At 47.8% G+C, this 19,679-nt stretch overlaps 1 protein-coding gene across 9 annotated transcripts in view; it reads right to left on the bottom strand.

The window, feature by feature from the left end:
* The window catches only part of TRAK1 (trafficking kinesin protein 1), a 104,555-nt gene extending 96,161 nt beyond the window's left edge, over nucleotides 1-8,394 (bottom strand). For 2 of the 9 annotated variants that reach the window (XM_030846154.2, XM_030846162.2), the window contains exon 1: nucleotides 8,113-8,394. Coding sequence is in view for 7 of the 9 variants with exons in the window: in XM_030846147.3 (XP_030702007.1) it covers nucleotides 4,484-4,574 (91 nt within the window). In the remaining 2 variants the exon portion in view is untranslated. Of the gene's footprint in view, nucleotides 1-4,483; nucleotides 4,661-8,112 lie in introns of those variants that run through there. The other 7 variants (XM_030846147.3, XM_060308617.2, XM_030846158.3 and 4 more) reach the window with 5 other exon arrangements.
* Between the last annotated feature and the right edge of the window lie 11,285 nt (nucleotides 8,395-19,679).

The following is a 19,679-nucleotide window of genomic DNA, read 5'->3' as shown; positions in this document are numbered from 1 at the left end:
TGGTCCAGTGGTTAGGACTCTGCACTTTCACTGCCAAGGGGCTGGGTTGGATCCCTGGTCAGGGAACTAAGATCCCACAAGCCACGTGGCGTGGCCAAAGAAAAGAGAAAGAAATGCCACTTCAGAAATCCCCTTTACACAATCTCTTAGCACCCTGTACTTCTGTGAATATCAAACATAGTCATAGTTAAATCGTATTTTCAAGACATTTTTTCCTCTTCCGAAATATAAAAGAATCTCAACCTGGCACACCGCCCTACCCTCTGTACACACAACGATATCTCAAGAATACCTCTTAAAGGCCAACAACCCACCAGAAAAATGAGCAAAGACAAAAAACAGGTTGTTTGCAGAAAATGAAATAGAAAGGAGGCAGAGACTCATTCATAATTAAAAAGAAACAAAATAAGATGAAATACCATTTTTTATGACTATCTGATTAACCATGATGAAAATGGTTGATCAAACTCAGAGACTGCCACTTCGCCACGTGGATGCTGGGCACTTAATGGGGGCAGGCTCTCTGGAGGGCCGTGCTGCGATGCACGCAAAATCCTAAATGAACGTTTCCTGTTAGCCCACAGACATGCAGGATAAGTGACCCAAAAGATGTACACGCAAGAACGCTGTTCCTTGGAGCACTGTTAAAAAGCAAACACTGGAAACAACTTAAAGCATCCGTCAAGAGGGGACAGACAAAAAACAGAGGCTCTTTTTTGGCCACTGAGTGGCGAGTATGATGAACTCCCTGCCCTCGTAGCTGCTACTTGCACAGCAACCCTGTCTGCAGGGGCAGTGCCTGCCTGCTCACTACATACCCTAATGAGGCCAGGTCCACACACCTACAATCAGAATCCAGGCTCCATCATTTTAATTTAGTTTCTCCTTTACATTACAGTAAGGCATTACCCTGGTTCTTCTAAGATGATGTGTTTAGAGGGATTCGTTACCTATTAATTTCTGATTAATAAAGGAGGAACTACACAATGTTTGTTATAAAAAAAAAATCATGTCTGAGAACAGCTGGTTTAAATAAATGGAGATGATAACGATACAGCCAAATGAGTGACTATAGAGCCACTGCAAAGCATAAGGCAATATTCTAAGTACTGTAATGAAACAATCATAAGTAGTAGTTAATTTTTTTAATGCAGATTAGGGTATATGGTATGGTCCCATTTGTGTATTTCTAGAAAAGGAATTATGTGCATAAAAACTTCCTGGAATGATTTTTTTTAATGGTTAAACTGTACAGATGGACGAATGATTGTTACCCTACGTTGACTATGCTTTGGTACAATTCCAAGTTTTACAATTTGCATGTGTTACTTTCATCATTTAAAACCCTAGTTAAATGAAATTATGAGAAGAGAAAAATCCACAAGGAAGGAAGTTAAATAGGGTCAGAAAACAACACTACTGGATTGTAAACCCAAGGATGCCTGGTTTCCATGAGAGGACAGGCCACCCCACTCTGCACCTCCTTAAAGGTGAGGGTGGTAACAGTACCTGCTTGGCAGGATCGTGCTGAGAAAAAAGTGAGTTTCCAGAGCAGCGCCTGGAAGCCTGCCAAGCACAGAGCAACTACTCAATAAGTGTCAGCCATTGCTAGGACCTGTGATGGCTGTCAACCTGACTGAGCCATGGGGTACCCGGATACCTGGCCAAACATTACTCTGGGTGTTTCCGTGAGGGCGTTTTCGGATGAGATGAAGATTTAAATCGGTAGACTGAGTAGAGCAGATTCCCCTCCATGATGTGGGCAGGCCTCATCCAATCCACTGAAGGTCTGAAGAGAACAAAAAGGCTGACTCTCCCTCGAGTAAGACAGAATTCCTCCTGCCTGACTGCTCTCCAGCTGACATCAGCTTTTTCCTACCTTTGGACTCAAACTGAAATACTGCCTCTTCCTAGGATGGCGAGCCTGCTAATCTCTGGACTGGAATTACACCACTGGTTCCCCTGGATCTCCAACTTGCCAACTACAGATCTTGGAACTTGTTAGCCTCCATAATTGTGTAAGCCAATTCCTTATAGTATGATATATATATGTAATATTTTATATATATATATATATATATATATATATATATATATATCTCCTGTCGGTTTTCTCAGGAAAGCCCTAATACAAGATTTATGAAATTTGATTTGTTCCAGGTCTAATTACAGTTACAAAGTTTCTGTTCATAATAGTTTCACTTGATTTGCTCAAGTCTGTCAATGTTCACACAAGATCAGACGTCAGAGAAGAAAGTCAAGTTTCTCTGGGCCGTGAGTCCCAGAGTCACCAGTGAACTGTGCGGCTGGGAGAACATCCAAACCCAGCTGCAAGGCACACCCAGCACCCTCTCTTGCTGAATCCCTGGGAAGCCCCTACAGCAAACCTCCGCAGAGTGGGACACACAGGGTGCTGACGGCAGAGGCCCACATCTGGCCGCTCCAGTCCCACTAGAGAGCATCTTGAACGAAGTGTGTGTGAAGTGACACTTGCTCTAATACTTGCAAAACAAATTAATGTAAATCCGTTATGAAAACTTGGCATCTAAAAGAACACCCTTAGGAATACTATTTGTGGCTGGGACCAAAGCACCCCTGATCAATTCTTTAATAAGATTACTCTTTACTTTTCTTGTAATTTATTATTTGGCAGCTTCCTAAAATGGTTTAAAGTAGGCAAGGGCTAACACCAATACATTAGGTGCATTAAAAACCTGCTTCAAATTCAGAACGAAACCAATTAGGAGGATAAAAATATAGCAGGCACCTGCAACTGTAACCTCCCAATCACATGTCAAGAATCTTACTAATACATTTTAACTCAATTTTACAGTATATGTCAAAACCTTGTGTGATAAACATTCTACCCACTCACCTAAGGATGAGAAATGGAGAAGCAAGGTCAGCTGGTAACTCCCAATCTCATTTACAGCATGTTTAAAAGGCCAATGCGAATGTTTTGTGTTTTGCTGAAGATTAAGTGTTACCTCTAAAATCAGCACAACAAGGTCCTCCTCCTGCACTGCATTTGCAAAAACAAACCAACTGCTAAATAGGGGCCATTCCACTGAGAGAAGAAGCAAAGAACATTTCTAAATGATAAATTTGAAAAAAACTTGTAATTCCCTAGATTCTAATTCACGTTTTCTCTCTCTGTGAAAGAAGAGATGTTTCACTGTCCATTCTTTTCTGTTTCACCCAGCCAAGTAAGTACGATTTACATCATATATTTTCAATGGAAAACACAGTAAAAGTTTTATTCTAGACAGGAACTGACAAGCAAGATTTTACATTCAATTCATAAAAGAAGTCCATAATACTTTAATTTGAGCATGTTTTCAGAGGACAAATCATCAACTCTGATGGCTTTAAATCAGTGACAGAAAAGGAACAAATCTGAAATGGTGGCCCTGTGATGACAAGGACACCAGACAGGACAGTTCCCGTAAGCATAGTGGCAGCAATCCTGTCCGGGGTCACAGCGAGTCATTTCCACCGCTGCCCACCTCCAGGGCTCTGAGGGAGAGGCCAGAGCTCATCTACGGACACCAGCAAAAAGCTGGCCTCGAACAGATGCCAGTTGAACAGAATTATTGAACAAGCCTGAAAATACTTTAAATATACAGACACACACACACACACACACACACACACACACACACACACACCCCACAGCATCTCCATTATCTCCCATCCAGAGTCTCATCTGTCTTGAAACCTAAAACTGAATAGAACAGGGCAAGAGGAGCTCATGCCACTGAGGAACTCACTGGTTTGTGGCCCAGCAGATTGTGAGTAACAGCATATAGACAGGACAGAAACCAGATGGGTCATCAATCATCAGACTCTGATCAGCCTGGAGGAAGCGAGGAGAAACGTCAGCCCCACATCAAGAGACAAGCCAGAGCAGAACTGATTAGCAAGCTCGCCGTCACCGGGGTGTGGATGGAGGTACAGGGCCAAGGACATTTAGTGCAGAGAAAAAGAAAAGTGGGGCAGAAAAGAGAGAAGGAGCGGGGGAGACACCCTGCCTGACCCTGTTCTTCACCTGAAAAATTCCTTGCTGACCCAGACACCAGGTGAAGCTTTAAGAAACCAGGATAGGACACAGGATCAGGAAAATCAGTAGGAGAGGCCAGAAGGGGCCTCAGAGATTGTGGTCAGTCGCTGCAGAGAATTTCAAAGAGCAAGGTGGTGGAGTCCAGAAGCCCGGTCCCAACTCAGACCCACTGCTCATGGCCCTGCAGGGGTCACCTGCCTCCCCTGAGCCTGGATGAGGGGCTGAGGGGTGAGCAGCCTCCGAGGTCCCTCTGCTCTGCCTGTCAATAACTCGATACTGCAATTCCCCACCCCAGGTCCAAGGACAACCTGCCAAGCCGAACACAACAGGAGAGAAACAACTTTCCCCGTGGCCTTTTCACCCTTCCGGCCGCAACTTTCACAAAGAAAAGCAACAGCGGACATGCCGGGCAAACACACTTACCACGTGAGCTTGTCCGAATGAGCCTGCCTGGGCAGAGTCTTGGCAGAGGCTGGGCCCTCACGGGCTGCTCAAACCGAAATACCAATGCCATGTGCAGAGAGAAACTCCAACGGCAGTTCAGAGCGAACAGCGATCCCCCATCAGAACCCAACCCAGGCAGCACCTCAGCACAGCCAGCTTCTGCACCTACTCAGCAGTTCTCTGAGCTTGCTTGTTGGGGCAAATCCTAAGACTGCTCGCTGCCCTGGAAGCACAGTGGGTTACGTAACTAGAGGCAGCATGGGCACCCTATCGGCTCATCTTGTTAAACTGCCCCAAGAAGAAAATGACGCACCCCAAAATGTGATATCTCTAGGTTGAGGATAAGGGGAGGGAGAGGGGGAGCAGGGCTTTGTGACGGGCGTTTGGGCTTTGCCTAAAAATTAAAGAGGAACAAAAAGCTTGCTGTTCATCTCAGCGCTCCCCAGGAACTGTGGGTGGCGTGGATTTATGAGAGGCCGGGTGCCAAACGGTCTCCCAGGACTGCACTTGGCAAAGCCCTTGGAGTCCACATACGCATTCTCGGAGAAACTCCAGATCTCTGGGAAATGTTTTCTGTTTTGTGTCTTCCTCTCAGTGACCGACAAATGAGACTTTAACCTGAGCGTGTTCTGCGTTGTCGGGCTGCACCTTAAACACGTAACCGTGTCTGTGTTTACGCTCCTGTTTACCAAGCCACTGCCAAACGTGACAGCACTGAGCTGCTTCTCAGCTGTCCTATGGTGCTTGCTACAGATGTTCCCGCAAAGAACCCCCAGCTACCATGCCCCATAGCCTCTGAAGTTTCAGCACTGCAATTCTGCCATTACTTTGCCCTCGGTTGTCATGTTCAAAGCGAAACGACTTTAGCAAGCTAAATGTTTCCCGGATTTCACTGGCACAGATGCCACTAGAATCCCAGCGATTAGCTCACGTGTTTAGACAAATGAAGATGCAGTTGGGACACTGCCTCCTCCGAGAAGCCCTCCTAGTCTCCCGGATCCTTTCCCCTCCAAGGCTCACCCAGGCACCCTCCTTGATGCTCTCCCGTGTGCTGTGCTTATCACTGGTGTAACCATTCTGCACAGCCTATTTCCACTCACTCATCTACGTCCCCACCCAACTGGACAGTATTCCTTGGTGGGGGTGGGGGGCAGGTGGCAGGGAACGCATACCCCGGGGGTCATGACCTACACGCAAGCCCCGCCCCTTAGAGCTCAGGATCTTAGGCCAGATGCTGAACCTTTCCTGATTTAGTCTCTTTACCTGTAAAAACAGGACAACAGTCTCCATTTAATGGGGATGCAGTACTAATTAAATGACACAACTCATTCATTCAGCAAATGTTTACTGAGCACTGGCCACAGGCAGGCGCTCTTTCAGACACTGGGACTCGGTGGTGCACAAAGTCCTTGCCCTTAGCGACTTTCTATTCTACTGTAAGTTTGGTCAACGAAATACAAACATGTAGTACTCACGGCTAAGTATGGGGAGACAGCTAAAGCAGGTAAGGGAGATGGGGAAGGGGGGTGTGGACCACCCTCTATGCAGGGGAGTCACAAAAGGCCTCTAAGGAAATGCCATTTGGAGAAAGTAAAGAAGGAATCAGGAGGACATCTAGGGTTAAGGCGATCCAGGTGCTGAGCAGCAGCAAGAACAAAGGCCCTGAGGTGGGATGTGCTGGGTGTATCCAAGAATTAGTGAGGAGGCCAGTGTGTCCGGAATGGAGTGAGTGAAGAGGAGATAGGTCAAAGGGGCACAGGCAGCTCTGTCACTTAGGCCACGGTCAGAAGGGAGCCCGCTGGAGGTTTGGAGCACAAGAGTTAAACCACCTGACGTTGTATTTAAAAAGCCACTCTTTTGGCTGGGCAGAGATTGGATTGCACAGAGGCAAGAAGGGAAACAGGAGGCCCAGTTAGGAGCCCACTGCAATGATCCGGGCGTGAGATGAAGGTGGCTTGGACCAGGGTAGTTACTGTGGGGCTGGTGAGAACCAGTCAAACTCTGGACACACTGGGAACAAAGAGTCAACAGACTTCCCAGCAAACCAGGGTCTGAAAGAAATACAGAGGTCATGAATGCTTCCAAGGCTTCTGGCCTGGGCAACTGGAAGGATGTAAGTACCATTTAGAAAGACTGCAAAGAAAGCAGGTGGAGGGAGAAATCAGGAGTTCATTTCTGGCCAAGTTAGTCAGAGATGCCCAACAGGCGTCCAAGTGAAAGTGTTGTTATGTGGAGTCAGACCGACACATCTGGCCTTCGGGGCAAAGGTCCAGTCTGAGGACAGGAACTGGAAAGTGCTCAGCGTAGAAGCAGATTCTAAATCCCGGAGCCCGCGTGAGATCACTTAGGGCGTGGGTTACCCAAGAGAGCGAAGGGCTGAGCCCCGGGGCCCCCAAAGTTCCCAGAGGGGAGCAGCTAGCAAGGTCGGGACCCAAAGCCAAGGGAGGACCGTATTTCCAGGAGAAGGGGGTGGTCGGCCGTGTCAACTCCTGCTGAAAAGGCTAAGGATGGACCCCTGAACCGAATGAGGCCGTCAGCACTGGGGGCACGGTGGGGTCACAAGCCTGCTCGCGGTGGACACAGGAGAAAAACAGGAGGAAAAACAGAGCAAACCGAAGAGCAGAGACACAGGCGCTAGCTGCAGGGAAAGCAGAGCAAAGAAGGATTCTTTTTAAGAAGGGAGCGACGATAGCATGCTTTTGTGCTAACAGGGAAGATCCAGGCACAAGGAGAAACGGATGGTGTAGTAGAGAGAGGGCGGGGGCCGGAAGCGTGTCCTTCAGGGCACAGGCAAGCAGCAGTAGGATTTAGTGCACACGTGGAGGGGAGGCCCCTGGTGCCATCGGGAGCTCAGGGGGTCAGCACCCAGGCATTCGGCTGGGATCCCGGCACCTCCAAGCCCCTCACACCCAGGAAGCTCTTGACGTGGGGTGGGGCTGGGGGCCCTCAATGCCTAACTGGAGAGAGAACAGGGGAAAACTACACACCATTCCCACTCAGAGCCCCCTCCTGTGAGGGCTCCAACAGTTGTCTCAATGATCCCTTGAGGAAAGACACAAACGAGAGCTCCGTTACAATGTGCCTGAATAGCAGATGTAGCCAGTGCGCTGGGGGATGAGCGCCCTGTTCTCGAGACACTGGGAAGGCATGACTGACAAAACTCGACAAAGTTTTTGTCTGTGCAAAACTTGACAGTGTACAAAGGGTGCTGCAGGGAGTTCCCCATTGCCGCAGCCCACAGCATCATGGCATGTTATTTCCATTACACCTATCTTATGTCTGAAGAAACTGAGCCTCAGAGAGAGGGGCAGCGGGCCAAACTACACTGAGCCCCGCTACGGGCCAGGGACGCTGCTCAAGGTTCAGTGATCCCGTCTTTAACCTTCACGACAGTTCTGTGAGGTGCTGTCTTCATCTCAGACAAGTCAGTTCTGGATGGCCAGTCTCACGATCCCAAAGCTCAGACTCTTTGCACTTCGGTAGCCCCTCCCCACTCTCCACATCCCTCCCCGGGACCCACTCCTACGGCCCCACCCTTCCCCGGTCCTCACTGCCTTCCCCGGTCCTCACTGCCTTCCCCCGTCCCTGGCAGGGAGAGGCGCCCTTACCAGTGATGGTGCAGGCATCCCGGTACCCTCTGCAGCCGGGAGCATCTTCCACAGCCTCGCTTACATAGTGTTCCTCGGGGATGCCCGGGCTGCAGGCTAGGACTGCATGGTTGCACGCCTCCGAAGGGGGCACGGAGTTGGCCAAAGTGTCGTCGTGCAGAGCTGTGGCGTCCAGCTTGGCAGGTTTCACGGGGAGGTGCCCACTGCCATCGGGGACCCCGCTGCCGGAGTCAGGGGCAGTCGGGCAGACGGCCCCCAGGAGGTCTGGCACACCAGCAGCAGCTCCTCACGGGGAATCTATGGGACAATCCAGAGAGAGGAGCTCAGTGACTTAGAGTCTCTGAAAAAAAAAGAACAGAATCTTCAGAAAATAAGGACCCCGAGATGATGTGGGATCAGACTGTAAATTCTGTTTCCTTCAAGCCAAGGTACTTCCAATTGAATTCTTCAGTTTCGATAAAAGAACTGCAAGTGAAGTTCCATTCACCCAATCAGGTCCCAGTACAGAACAAAATACAGAGTGTGTGGCTTCATTTACTACCTGAAACCTGTCTTGAAGCAGCTCTAAGCAAATCAACAGACTGGACCACAGCTGAAATGATGACACCTACCCTGAAATGAGCACACCCAGGTCACCTGGCAGCCACATGGAGTGTGGGAAGAGCTATGCACGAGCATCCTGGGGAAGACATGCACCCCTCTAAAAAAAAGCCATCTTTTTTTTTGTATATTGAATTATGTAAGATGTGATACCTCTCTTAAACCCTTTCCAACCACCGTATATTCTCAACTCTCCAAGAGCTTGAAGGCATGCCGCAACCTTAAGCTACAGCATGAAGTTAGAAGACTTCTTTAAGAATATGATGCAAACTACAGACCTTAAGCCAAAAAAACACACGCAGGTTCAGGAAAATCAGCCCATTCATAGGCTCTCAGGAATCTAAGGGCAGCAGGTGAAGGGTCTGGGGACTAGCAGGTCACTCTCTCTAGGGGCCATTCCAGCAACATCAGCCTGACCCAGGGTCCACACCCCCACGTAAAATCTGGATGGGCCTAAAAAATACCTGCTAAAAAAGGGATGGTGCATGGCAGAGGCTACTGAGAACCCCACTTGGTTCCAGTAACAGCAAACCTACATGCAAGAGATGTCTCCACACGGTTCAGGAGAGCGCTACTGCCTTAGACATTAACTTTCAATTCAGCTACGCCCCTTTCCTCCCAGCCCACCTCCACATACCACATACTGTAGGTATGCACACATATACCCAGAAAAAATGCCAAACATGACCATTATGAACAAGACAGAAAGCCTGAGAAACATTCTTCAGCAGGACAGTTCTCAAAGTGTGGCCTGAGAACCCCTGGGGTTCCCTGAGACCAGTTTAAACGGTCTGCAAGGTCAAAATGATTTTCTAAGGTACTTTCACTATCATTCTCTCACAGATGGTACGATGGAGCTCTCCAGAGATTTCCATGATGTGTGATGATACCTTTGTTCTGAAGGTTAACGAAGGGAATGTGTACTTCTGAATCCTTGTGGTTTAAAATTTTCTGTTTTGATTTCTAATACAATATATGTAAATCAAGGTGACACACATGAACAAAAGCTCTTTGGGATCCTCAAGCATTTTCCTGGGACCAAGAAAGTTTGAGAATTATTGTTCTAGTAATGATATATTTACAGTTCATTTTTTTTTAAATAAGAAAAAAAGAGAAAAAAGAGGAAAGTTAACAGAGATTTACTCAACATGGTGCAGTCAGTGATGAAGGGAAACTACAGCCCTCAATATGAAGTTATTTACCAAAATACACCAAGAGTTCCTATTGTAAATGGTGATAAACTCCCTGCCCTCATTAAAATGAACACACAAATATAAAGTAGGAAGAGGTGCGGGAGCCTGTACATCCCTGGTGAAAAGTGATAGGGAACCAGAGATAAAGAACAGGATTGTATCAACAACATCTCCTCAGTGATTCAAGTACAGGCAAACGGAGAAGCCGCCCAGTAAGAAAAAGCCTGGAATTTTCAAGAACTCCCAAAATACTGTGGGCAGCAGAGGCCTGAGGGCGTGGACTAGAAGACCTTCCAGAAGGGAACCAATTAAGCTATTGTTATAGGGTACTCTGAGATATTTAAAGACATAACGACCCCACTCTTCCCGAGGAGCTGCAGGTACTCGGACCACACCTTGTGAGCTATCACTATTAAACAGATGGACAAAAAGAACTCAGAGGGGGGGAATACAAGCTAAGTAGGAACGGCAGTGAAATTAAACCAGGGACACTTAAAAGAAGAAAAATGGGCAAAGGATATGAAGATTCTCTCCCCTCCCCAAAAAAGAAGTATACAAACACACACACCAAACATTTTCAGGACCCTTAATTGTGATCCAAAAAAAATCTCTTTATCAGACTGACAAAGATTTAAAAACTGTAACAATGCTCAATTTGATAAGACTTTTAAGAAACTTATAGTGGAGCGATGGGTAATAAATTCAGAAGGGCAGCTTGGCTAAATGCATGTGGCTTTTTGGCCCGAGGATGCACAGACCAAAGGTGCTTATCACAGTGAAAGGCTAAGAACAAGCTAACACGTAACAGAGTATGGAGCTAATTACGGTGCAGCCACAGAGACGTGAACTCTGCCGCTGCTAAAAGGAAGTCTCAGAGCAGATATGAATTGATCAGCGTGGAAGGATGCTCTACGCAGAGAAATGGCAGGTAATGAACATGGGCTCTAAAAGGTTTTGAAAACTCATTAATGGATTGGACCCTCATTCGAATTTTCTTTAATCTGTACTTCCACGCAGTCTATAGGATCCTTACACAAAAGTTTGAAATAGTTTCTCCCTTTGTAAAATGCCACTGTCCCCCTGAAATCAATAGGGTTTTTTTAATTGAAATATAATTGACATACCATATTTTGTTAGTTTCAGGGGTACTACATAGTGATTTGACATTTGCATACGTTATGAAATGATCACCGTAAGTCTAGTAACCATCTGTCCCCACCAATCAATGTGGTTTTTAAAACAAAGGGTCAAAAACATAAAGATTTCTTAAAGAGAACTTCAATCATGGATTTTACAACGTTTGCTTTCATTTTCTATAAAATGAGGGAGTTGGCCTAAATCCCGATCACCAGCCCCAAATCACTACTGTCCCTCCTCCTAGTACCTTTGCTTCAACTTACAGCTCTCACACACTAACTCAGGAACACAGCCGAATAGTTCAAGTAAGTGCAAACATTTTCTCAAAAAAACAAATTTTAGAGACACCAGCCCGTGCTCACTCAAGCCTCAAGGGGAACTCAAGCAACCACATTCAAGTCCAAAGTCCCCTTTTTATGAGCATCAATTGGCAAAGCCTTCAAAAGTTTGAGAAGCCCTCTTTTTCTTTTTTTTAAAGTAGAACAAAACTACTCCCATTGATTTTTTTTCATCTCAAACCCCAGTTAAAATAATTAAGCACACAGATGTGTATATTCACATGCATACCAACTTGAAGTCCATCATATCCCATGATCTGTGAATTTTAATTCTCACCGTATGCCTCTTTTGCCAAAACAGTATTTTTGTTTTATTGTGGTTAAAAACAAACACATAACATGAAAGGTACCATCTTAACCATCTTTAAGCTCAGGAGTGTTAAGCACATTCACACTGTTGCACAACCCATCTCCAGAACACTTTGCATCTTGCAGAAATGAAACTCTGTACCCTTCCGCTCCTGCCAGCACAGGGCAGCCACCAGTATGCTGTCTATCTGTATCTCTATGAACTCACTACTCTTAGTGCCTCCTATAAGAGGGATCCTACTGTATTTCTCTTTTAGTGACTAGCTTATTTCACTTAGCATAATGTCCTCAAGGTTCATCCATGTTACAGCATGTCAGAATTTCACTCCTTTTTAAAGCCTGGATAATATTCCACTGCACTGAGAAACCCTTCTTGAAGTAAAAAGATCAATCTTTAGCCCATGAAAATCTAGTGGGAAATAATCTAAATCTCTATCAATACAAAAGCAGTTTATAAATTATGGCCCGCCCAAATCACTGGATTTTATAAAATAAGATTATCCACATAAGGCACTTACATCCATGCCAGGTACATATCACATTCTCAAAATAATCATTATCATTGAAAGTATCATTTCCAGACTCTCGGAATCAGGCACCTTTCTGGACTCTCCGCCAACATCCATAGGCCAACATTTCCAAACCTATTATATCACGAAACCTTTTGCCACAGGATACCTGGTCCCATGGCATTTATTTCATGGAACAGACTTTGGGGAAAGCGTCTCTGTATTTGGCAAACCTCCATGCCTTCATCACCCCCTGTCTAGGACTCATCTCTCCCACAGGCTGTGGGAGCTCCTTGAAAGCATGGGCTGGCCCTAGCACCTGTTAGTTACTGAGTAAATATCTGCAGAATAAATAATAATGAATGAAACAAGGGGTTTGGTCCAAACGACCTGAGGATTTCCTGAAGCTACGAAGCTGTAGTTCTATGATCCATACAGGAACCAAAGGGTCAAAACTCCCAAATTACACACAGCTAACCCTGAAGATTCACAGAAATCAATGGGGAAACTTTCTGAAACACTCCTGAGGTGTTCCGGGGATGCAGACCCCCTCCCATGGGCCCTTCAGAATGGCCTCAAATGAACCGCACTTCATCCTTTCCAATACAGATCAACAGACACCAAATGTGATGTCATGATTAAACGTGTAAGATCATCCATATACAATAATTCAGGAATCAGGAAGCCTCATTTATAGACCACTCAAAATCTGGGTTGCAAGTCCCTCATCCAGTTTCTAGAAGAAAGAGTCACAGCAGGTACCCTCTGAGGAGACCCAGGGACCGTGCAGTGCTGAGTGGTGCTCAGAAGGACATCGTTAAGGACTCAGTTTCCTAGGACAACTGTTTGTCAGTGTTTTTATTCATAATGCATTTTTTCTGCTGATAACTCAGGATCTCTAACAGCTCAAGGATCAGAAATAAACAGAGCCAGGCATCTGATCAGACTCGCAGAGAAGGCAAGCATCCACTGTGGGAGAGACCGCCTAGCACATGGCGTCAACGACCCCAAAACATCGTTTGGGGTGAAGAGGAGAGAGATGAGTTCCTGTAGGTCTCCAGCCTCAGTCTCCTCCTCTCTGAGGTAATAATACCCACACCTCTCGGACTGTTAAACTGATTACGGACACAGATGCAAATAATGTACCCAGCACAGTGCTAAGCACACAGCAACCCTCCAAGTTCACACACTCTCAAAGTGGTCACCTCCCCCTCAAAATGATTCATTTACTGTCTAAGAGAAGTGACCCTTGCATGTTCCTAAATTTTCACAATTTCCCACACCAGTATTCTGTAAGGAGGTGCACAATTGTAAAATCTTAACAGTATCAACTTTTGTTGAGACTTATGGTGTGCGCCAGATACTATGTCAAGTGCTTTGGAACCTCTAACTTCTACCACCTGCCGCTGGTCACCTCTCTCTTAGCTGCGTACTGTTACCAGTTCCATTTTACAGCTGAGGACAAGAATGCTCAGAGAGGTTCAGTAACTTTCCAAAGGTCACAGAGCCAGCAGGAGGGGGAATCCAGGTCTGAACTGAGATAAGTGATGGGAACCCCATGGGAAAACGATCCTTGGCACCTGGTTACTGCCCCTCACTCTAATGGACGCAGGCATTTCCAAGACTTCACACAGGGTTCAGGAACAAAGCAGCCACAGCCCTGGATGCTCTCTGGCTCTGGCCAACCCTGGCACACCAAGCAAAAGGCTTCTTTCAGGCAGAGGGAACAAACGAGGCTTCAGCAAAGTGAGAGAGTGGATGGCCCTGAGAGATGAAAGCGCCTCTGTCTTATCGATTCTGCTTGGGGAGCCTTTGGGAAGGAGAGATTTTTCTTCGCAGAGGAGTGAGAAATTCTGCAACCTGGTCAAATTTTCAGCAAAAGAGGTACCAGGAAAAGAAGCAGGAAATAGTACCCAAGGAGGCAGGCTGTTTTGCATTTGAGCTGAGAGGGACCTCCTGCCTCTCGCCTGGGGCCCTTGGCCCAGGTCCGGTGCCTCACTCTTCTCCTCAACTGTGATCAAGATTCCAGCCCCTAGGCTGTCAAAGAGTACTGACCGAGCTGCTCAAGGCTAATGCAGTTTGCTGCTGACAGAATACATGTGTGCACGATTTCCTTCCCCTCCAGCATGGGATTTTTGAGGTTCAGAACCTGAGCAAAAACTCCAAGAGCTGTGTGACACTGAGGGGATGGTGTCACTCCTCTGGGCCTCAGCCACCCCATCTGAACAAAGAAGAGACTGAATGAGCAACAAAAAGCCAGTGGCCTTGCAGATAAGCCATGCCAGGAACCCCAAGTGCAGGCAGGTGGAGCTGCAGGAGGGCTTCTGTGTGATAGTCAGCCCTTCCCCCACTGCCCCAGTGCTATTAGCATGAACCCTCTGCCACCCACGTGTAGGCAACTTCTGGCAGGAGAGCCAAGTGATACTGTGCAGACAGAGCTGTCCTTTGTGAACATAGATCACCTGTTTCCCAAGGGCTAAAGGAGGAGCTTCCTCCAGGACAAACTCAGAGGCTGTCAGGAGAAAACCAGAACAGAGCTTCGGGGTTGGCGGCCCAACAGGTGACAAGGAGAAGCCCGTGCTGGGTGACCCCCCTCCATGGTCAGCCAGGTGCCTGCGCTTTCAAGGTTTATGTTTGGGGGGTAGAGGCAGCCAATGTATCTGGGGGACTGGCTTACTGTCACAGTTCAGCAATTCTGAACAAACAGGTACCAGTGCAGCAAAAGTTTTCAAAAAGGGACAAATTGTTCTCCAGGATCGTATCAGCCCTCTATTGCTATTGTGACAAACTGCCACAAATTTAGTGGCTTGAAATAGTCATTTTTCAAGTCACAGTCCTATAGGTTAGCAGTCTGACACGAGCCTCGCCGGGAGCCAGCGGAGGCGTCAGCAGGGCTGCGCTCCTTCCCGGAGCTCCGGGGAAAAATCCGTATCCAGGTTTATTCAGGTTGTTGGCAGAAATCAGTTACTTGTGGTTGCAGGACTGAAGACCATACTTCCACGCTGGCTGTTAGCCGGGGGCTGGTCTTTGTTCCTAGAGGCTGCCCGTGTTCCTTCTCCTCCTTTCCTCCTTTCCATGGGCTCCTAGAGGCCTCTCTCCAGTCCCTGCATGCGACCCCTACATCTCAGAGCCAGCAAAGGCATGTCGAATCCTTCACACACTCTATCTTCTCCTTCTGCTGCATCTTTCTAGTCTCCTCTTCTGTCCTTTTCTGTTTTTAAGGGCTCAAGTGATCACACTTCAGATAATCCAGGACAATCTCCCTATCTTAAAGTCATGTGACCAATAGCCTTAATTCAACCTGCAAAGTCCCCTCATAGCAGTACCTAGATCATTACTTGACTGACGAACCAGGCGACAGGAGCCTTGAGAGAACAACTTCAGAATTTTGCCGCCCACAAGGGCCTTCGGTTCTAAAGGCACGGTATGCCTTAGAAGCCCCCACTAGCCCCAAGCCTAGTGAGAAGGCAGACGAGGGTCAGCCCACAGCCTCCCAGGCCCTTTCAGCCCCAGAGCAAGATGACTCAGATCCAACGATGGGTACCACACAGGACTGGGTTTAGTCCCAGCCCAGCCACCCCCTACTGACTGCAGTCCCGGGTCAGGTTCCAAGACGTCCCATCTATAAAATGTGGGTACGACCAACGGTTGACAAGCTGCCGGAAGAAGCAGACACAATGAAAGGAAATGGGCTGCCAGGCCTAGGACGGCAGGCCTGAGACCGAATCAGAAGTCTGGAGACCCGCCTTAGGGATCACAAGCATTTAGCACCTGGACATGCAATGGAGGCGCTTTTTCACCACATTGTTTCTATCTTAGGAATAATCACATGAGGCCAAGGAACTTGCAGGCTGTGGATAGTCCTAAAGGAAAAGAGCCATTTGAAATCAGGGTGAGCACCCCAGAACCTTGATACCTGCTTGAGGCCGACACGCTCGCAAAGGATCTTGACTAAGGCATGACTAGCACCCGGGTTCCCCCCTCTCTGGCCAGGGCTATTTGCTTTGATGCTATCTTACAGCTACTTCTCTGAGCAAACGGCTGCCTGCTGACATGGTGATAAGACGAACATGTGCTTTTTGAAAGTGCAGAGAGCCCCAGCACTCCTTGCAAAATGAGCTACAGGTCTGGCACTGGGCTTGTTCATTTACATGCATGATCTCGTTTAAGGATCACAACCTATGAAGTAATATCCGTATCTGCTTTTTACAGGAGAGAAAACAGGCTCAGAGAGATTAAATTACTCACCCAGGATGTGAACCTAGATTTGAATGGCTCCAAAGATGTTGCTGTATTACAGTTCTGAGTGTATTGTGCTTATGTGCTAAAGTTGTTCGAAGTCCAGTGGAGAATCAGATATTTCATGGGGTCCTCGACCAATGATCATTCTCCTGCATCTAGCCACTGTCTCTCAAAACAATGCTCTTGCCATAACAGAGGCAAAGGAACTCAAAGCGAAGACCCCACTGAGACCACTCAAGCCTGTATAAGAAATATGCACACCCCGAATTCAAAAAGAGTCACGTACCAAAATGTTCACTGCAGCTCTATTTACGATAGCCCGGAGATGGAAGCAACCTAAGTGCCCGTCATCGGATGAATGGATAAAGAAGATGTGGCACATATATACAACGGAATATTACTCAGCCGTAAAAAGAAACGAAATTGAGCTATTTGTAATGAGGTGGATGGACCTAGAGTCTGTCACACAGAGTGAAGTAAGTCAGAAAGAGAGAGACAAATACCGTATGCTAACACATATATATGGAATTTAAGGGAAAAAAATGTCATGAAAAACCTAGGGATAAGACAGGAATAAAGACACAGACCTACTGGAGAACGGACTTGAGGATATGAGGAGGGGGGAAGGGTGAGCTGTGACAAAGCGAGAGAGAGGCATGGACATATATACACTACCAAACGTAAGGTAGATTATTAGTGGGAAGCAGCCGCATAGCACAGGGATATCAGCTCGGTGCTTTGTGACCTCCTAGAGGGGTGGGATAGGGAGGGTGGGAGGGAGGAAGATGCAAGAGGGAAGAGATATGGGAACATATGCATATGTATAACTGATTCACTTTGTTATAAAGCAGAAACTAACACACCATTGTAAAGCAATTATACCCCAATAAAGATGTTAAAAAAAAATATGCACACCCCAAACAGCCCAAAGATGGGGGTCTGACCTCCAGGGCCATGTAGGGCTGGCGGACAGCTGATGGGCGACTGTGCAGGTCTTCTCCTCTCCTACTTCTGCATCATATCACTCCCCACTTCATCTGACTTTTCTGGCTAACGGGACAAGGGGCTAAGGAGTAGAAAAGATCATGTAAGAGTTGAACAGCTGGAGGAGGAGGAGATGAGTTGCAGTTTTGCAGCAACGGTGTCAGGAAAGAGCAGGACCGCCAAGAAGCAGCCACTGGCCCTACAGGACAATGCTGCTCTCTGTGGGCTTTCACACGCGTAACGCCATTTGTCCCGTAAAATAAATCTATGCCATAGCTTGGTAGAACCGTTCTCATTCTGTGAGGTGGGGAAAGATAAAGCGACTTGCTCAAAGTTTTCTCTCAGATAATGGCAGAAGCATCTCAGATAATGACGGGAAGCATTTCTTATTTACTCAAAAATGTCAACTACTGCTATACCATGCTGCAAAAGGACGGAGCATCTTGGGAGAGGGCATGTGTGACCACCCACAGAATGAGGAAGAATACTCGGAGGAGCTGATATCAGCAACTACAGCCAGAAAGTCGGAGCCACGTGAGGTAACCAAAGGCACAGGAAAGGAGATGCCATATGGTCTCCAGGACGGCAATCAGGGCTCTCTGTGAAGTCCTATGAGCACGCCTGAGGGTTCCTAAAAAAGGAGAGGCCAGGACAGCTGGAGACTAAGGCAGATACTGTCAAGGTTTCCACTAGGATGACTGAAGGGAAGAACTTGAGCACGGAATGGGGGCTGCACGGGTGTGCCCGTCACATATGCCCAACACCTGCGCCTGTCACTTGTGTCTGTCACGTCTGCCTGACCCGGACACCTGACAGGTGTGCCCGTCACGTGCGCGGTGCCCATCACGTGCACCCGTCATGTGCCCCTGACCCGGGCACCGGACAGGTGCGTCAGTGCTCCCATCACGTGCGCCCAAGACGAGTGCGGTGCCCTCACATGTGTCTTTCCTCCCTTGCTCTCTCTCTCTCCCAGGCTCTCATGCCCAGGCACACACAAGCACCCACAGACACCAACATACACGTGTGAAGTAAATGCCACTCTTAAGGCCATACTGTTCTCTAGCTCTGAAGGTGAATCCCTCCGATTTTTTTTTTTTTAATCAAGAATCACTCAAAGAAAATTTCCATCACTCAAGTCAAGTGGAGAAAAATGCCTCCGACCCAGCTTAGTCCCATAACTCAGCCTTCTCTTTCTAAACTGTGCTGAGGACAGAAGCAAACCCACCAATACAAGGCACTGCCCCCCGCAGATGCCTACGAAGTAAGGACAAAGCCATTTCATCGGTCAGGTCTCACTGAATGAAAAGTGTCATGTGACCAAATTCCCCGGTTGCCAAAAATAATTCTGCTACAACCCAGAGCACTGAAGTGCCCAGCCACGCTGCCTTCTGTAAGCCCAGTGCCCTCTCCCAGAATAAGGAAGAAGGGAGAATAAAAAGGCAGCGCGCTCTGGCAGCCTTACGTAACAGTCCCTGTCTCTCCGGCTGGCAGCAGCAGATTTATAATGTGCCATAAATAGCTCCCTCTCCGGGGAAAGGAGACCACGCTGTGAGGCTGAGCTGCAGAGCCTCACTGACAGCCTGCCTCTCCTCTTCCATCCCCAACGGAACCTTCATGCGTCTTGCAGCACAAAGCGAGTTCAGTGAGAGCAGCTGGCCCGAGCCCAGCGCAGACCTAAGAGACCTGAGTCACCTAAGAGACCCTAAAAGCTGAACAAGACATTCAGGGAGCACCGTGTAGCACAAGCCAGTGTAGGAGCCGTAACTACAGCACGGTCCTCTGCAGACAAGCCTCCCCAGTATACCAGGCCGACAGAGCCGCTCTGTGCTCCCAAACCAAGTCGGGACAAACAGCAGCCTCTGGACGTTTCATTCTGCCAGCCGGAGAGCGTAAGCCACCCTGGCAGGTGGCAGGCAGGCTGGAGGCGGTTCTCGGTGGGGCATCACGGCCCGTATGCTCCCTGCCCCAATTCGAACCCCCATCAGAAAACCCCGATCTGCACCAGAGTCCTCTCCACATTCCCAGGTCCAGGGAGGAACCCTAGAGGCTGGCCAAAGCCAGGCAGGGTGTAGCAGGAGTGGGAAGCTCATCCCAAATCCCTGTGGGGTGGCTTGGTGGAAATCTCTGTGATTCCAGGCTGGAAAGCGGTTGCTCTGAAGAGGAAAACTTGCCCTGAGAAGACTCAGATGTTTTAAATGAGGAAGCCCTGCAGCCCACACTGCACGTGCTGTCACTTCGAAGGGGCGTGGGGTGCA

Source organism: Globicephala melas, chromosome 11, assembly GCF_963455315.2.
Source record: "Globicephala melas chromosome 11, mGloMel1.2, whole genome shotgun sequence".
Classification (NCBI taxonomy): domain Eukaryota; kingdom Metazoa; phylum Chordata; class Mammalia; order Artiodactyla; family Delphinidae; genus Globicephala; species Globicephala melas.
Note: the sequence above shows the minus strand (reverse complement) of the source record. Positions and strands in the feature narration are given on the sequence as shown.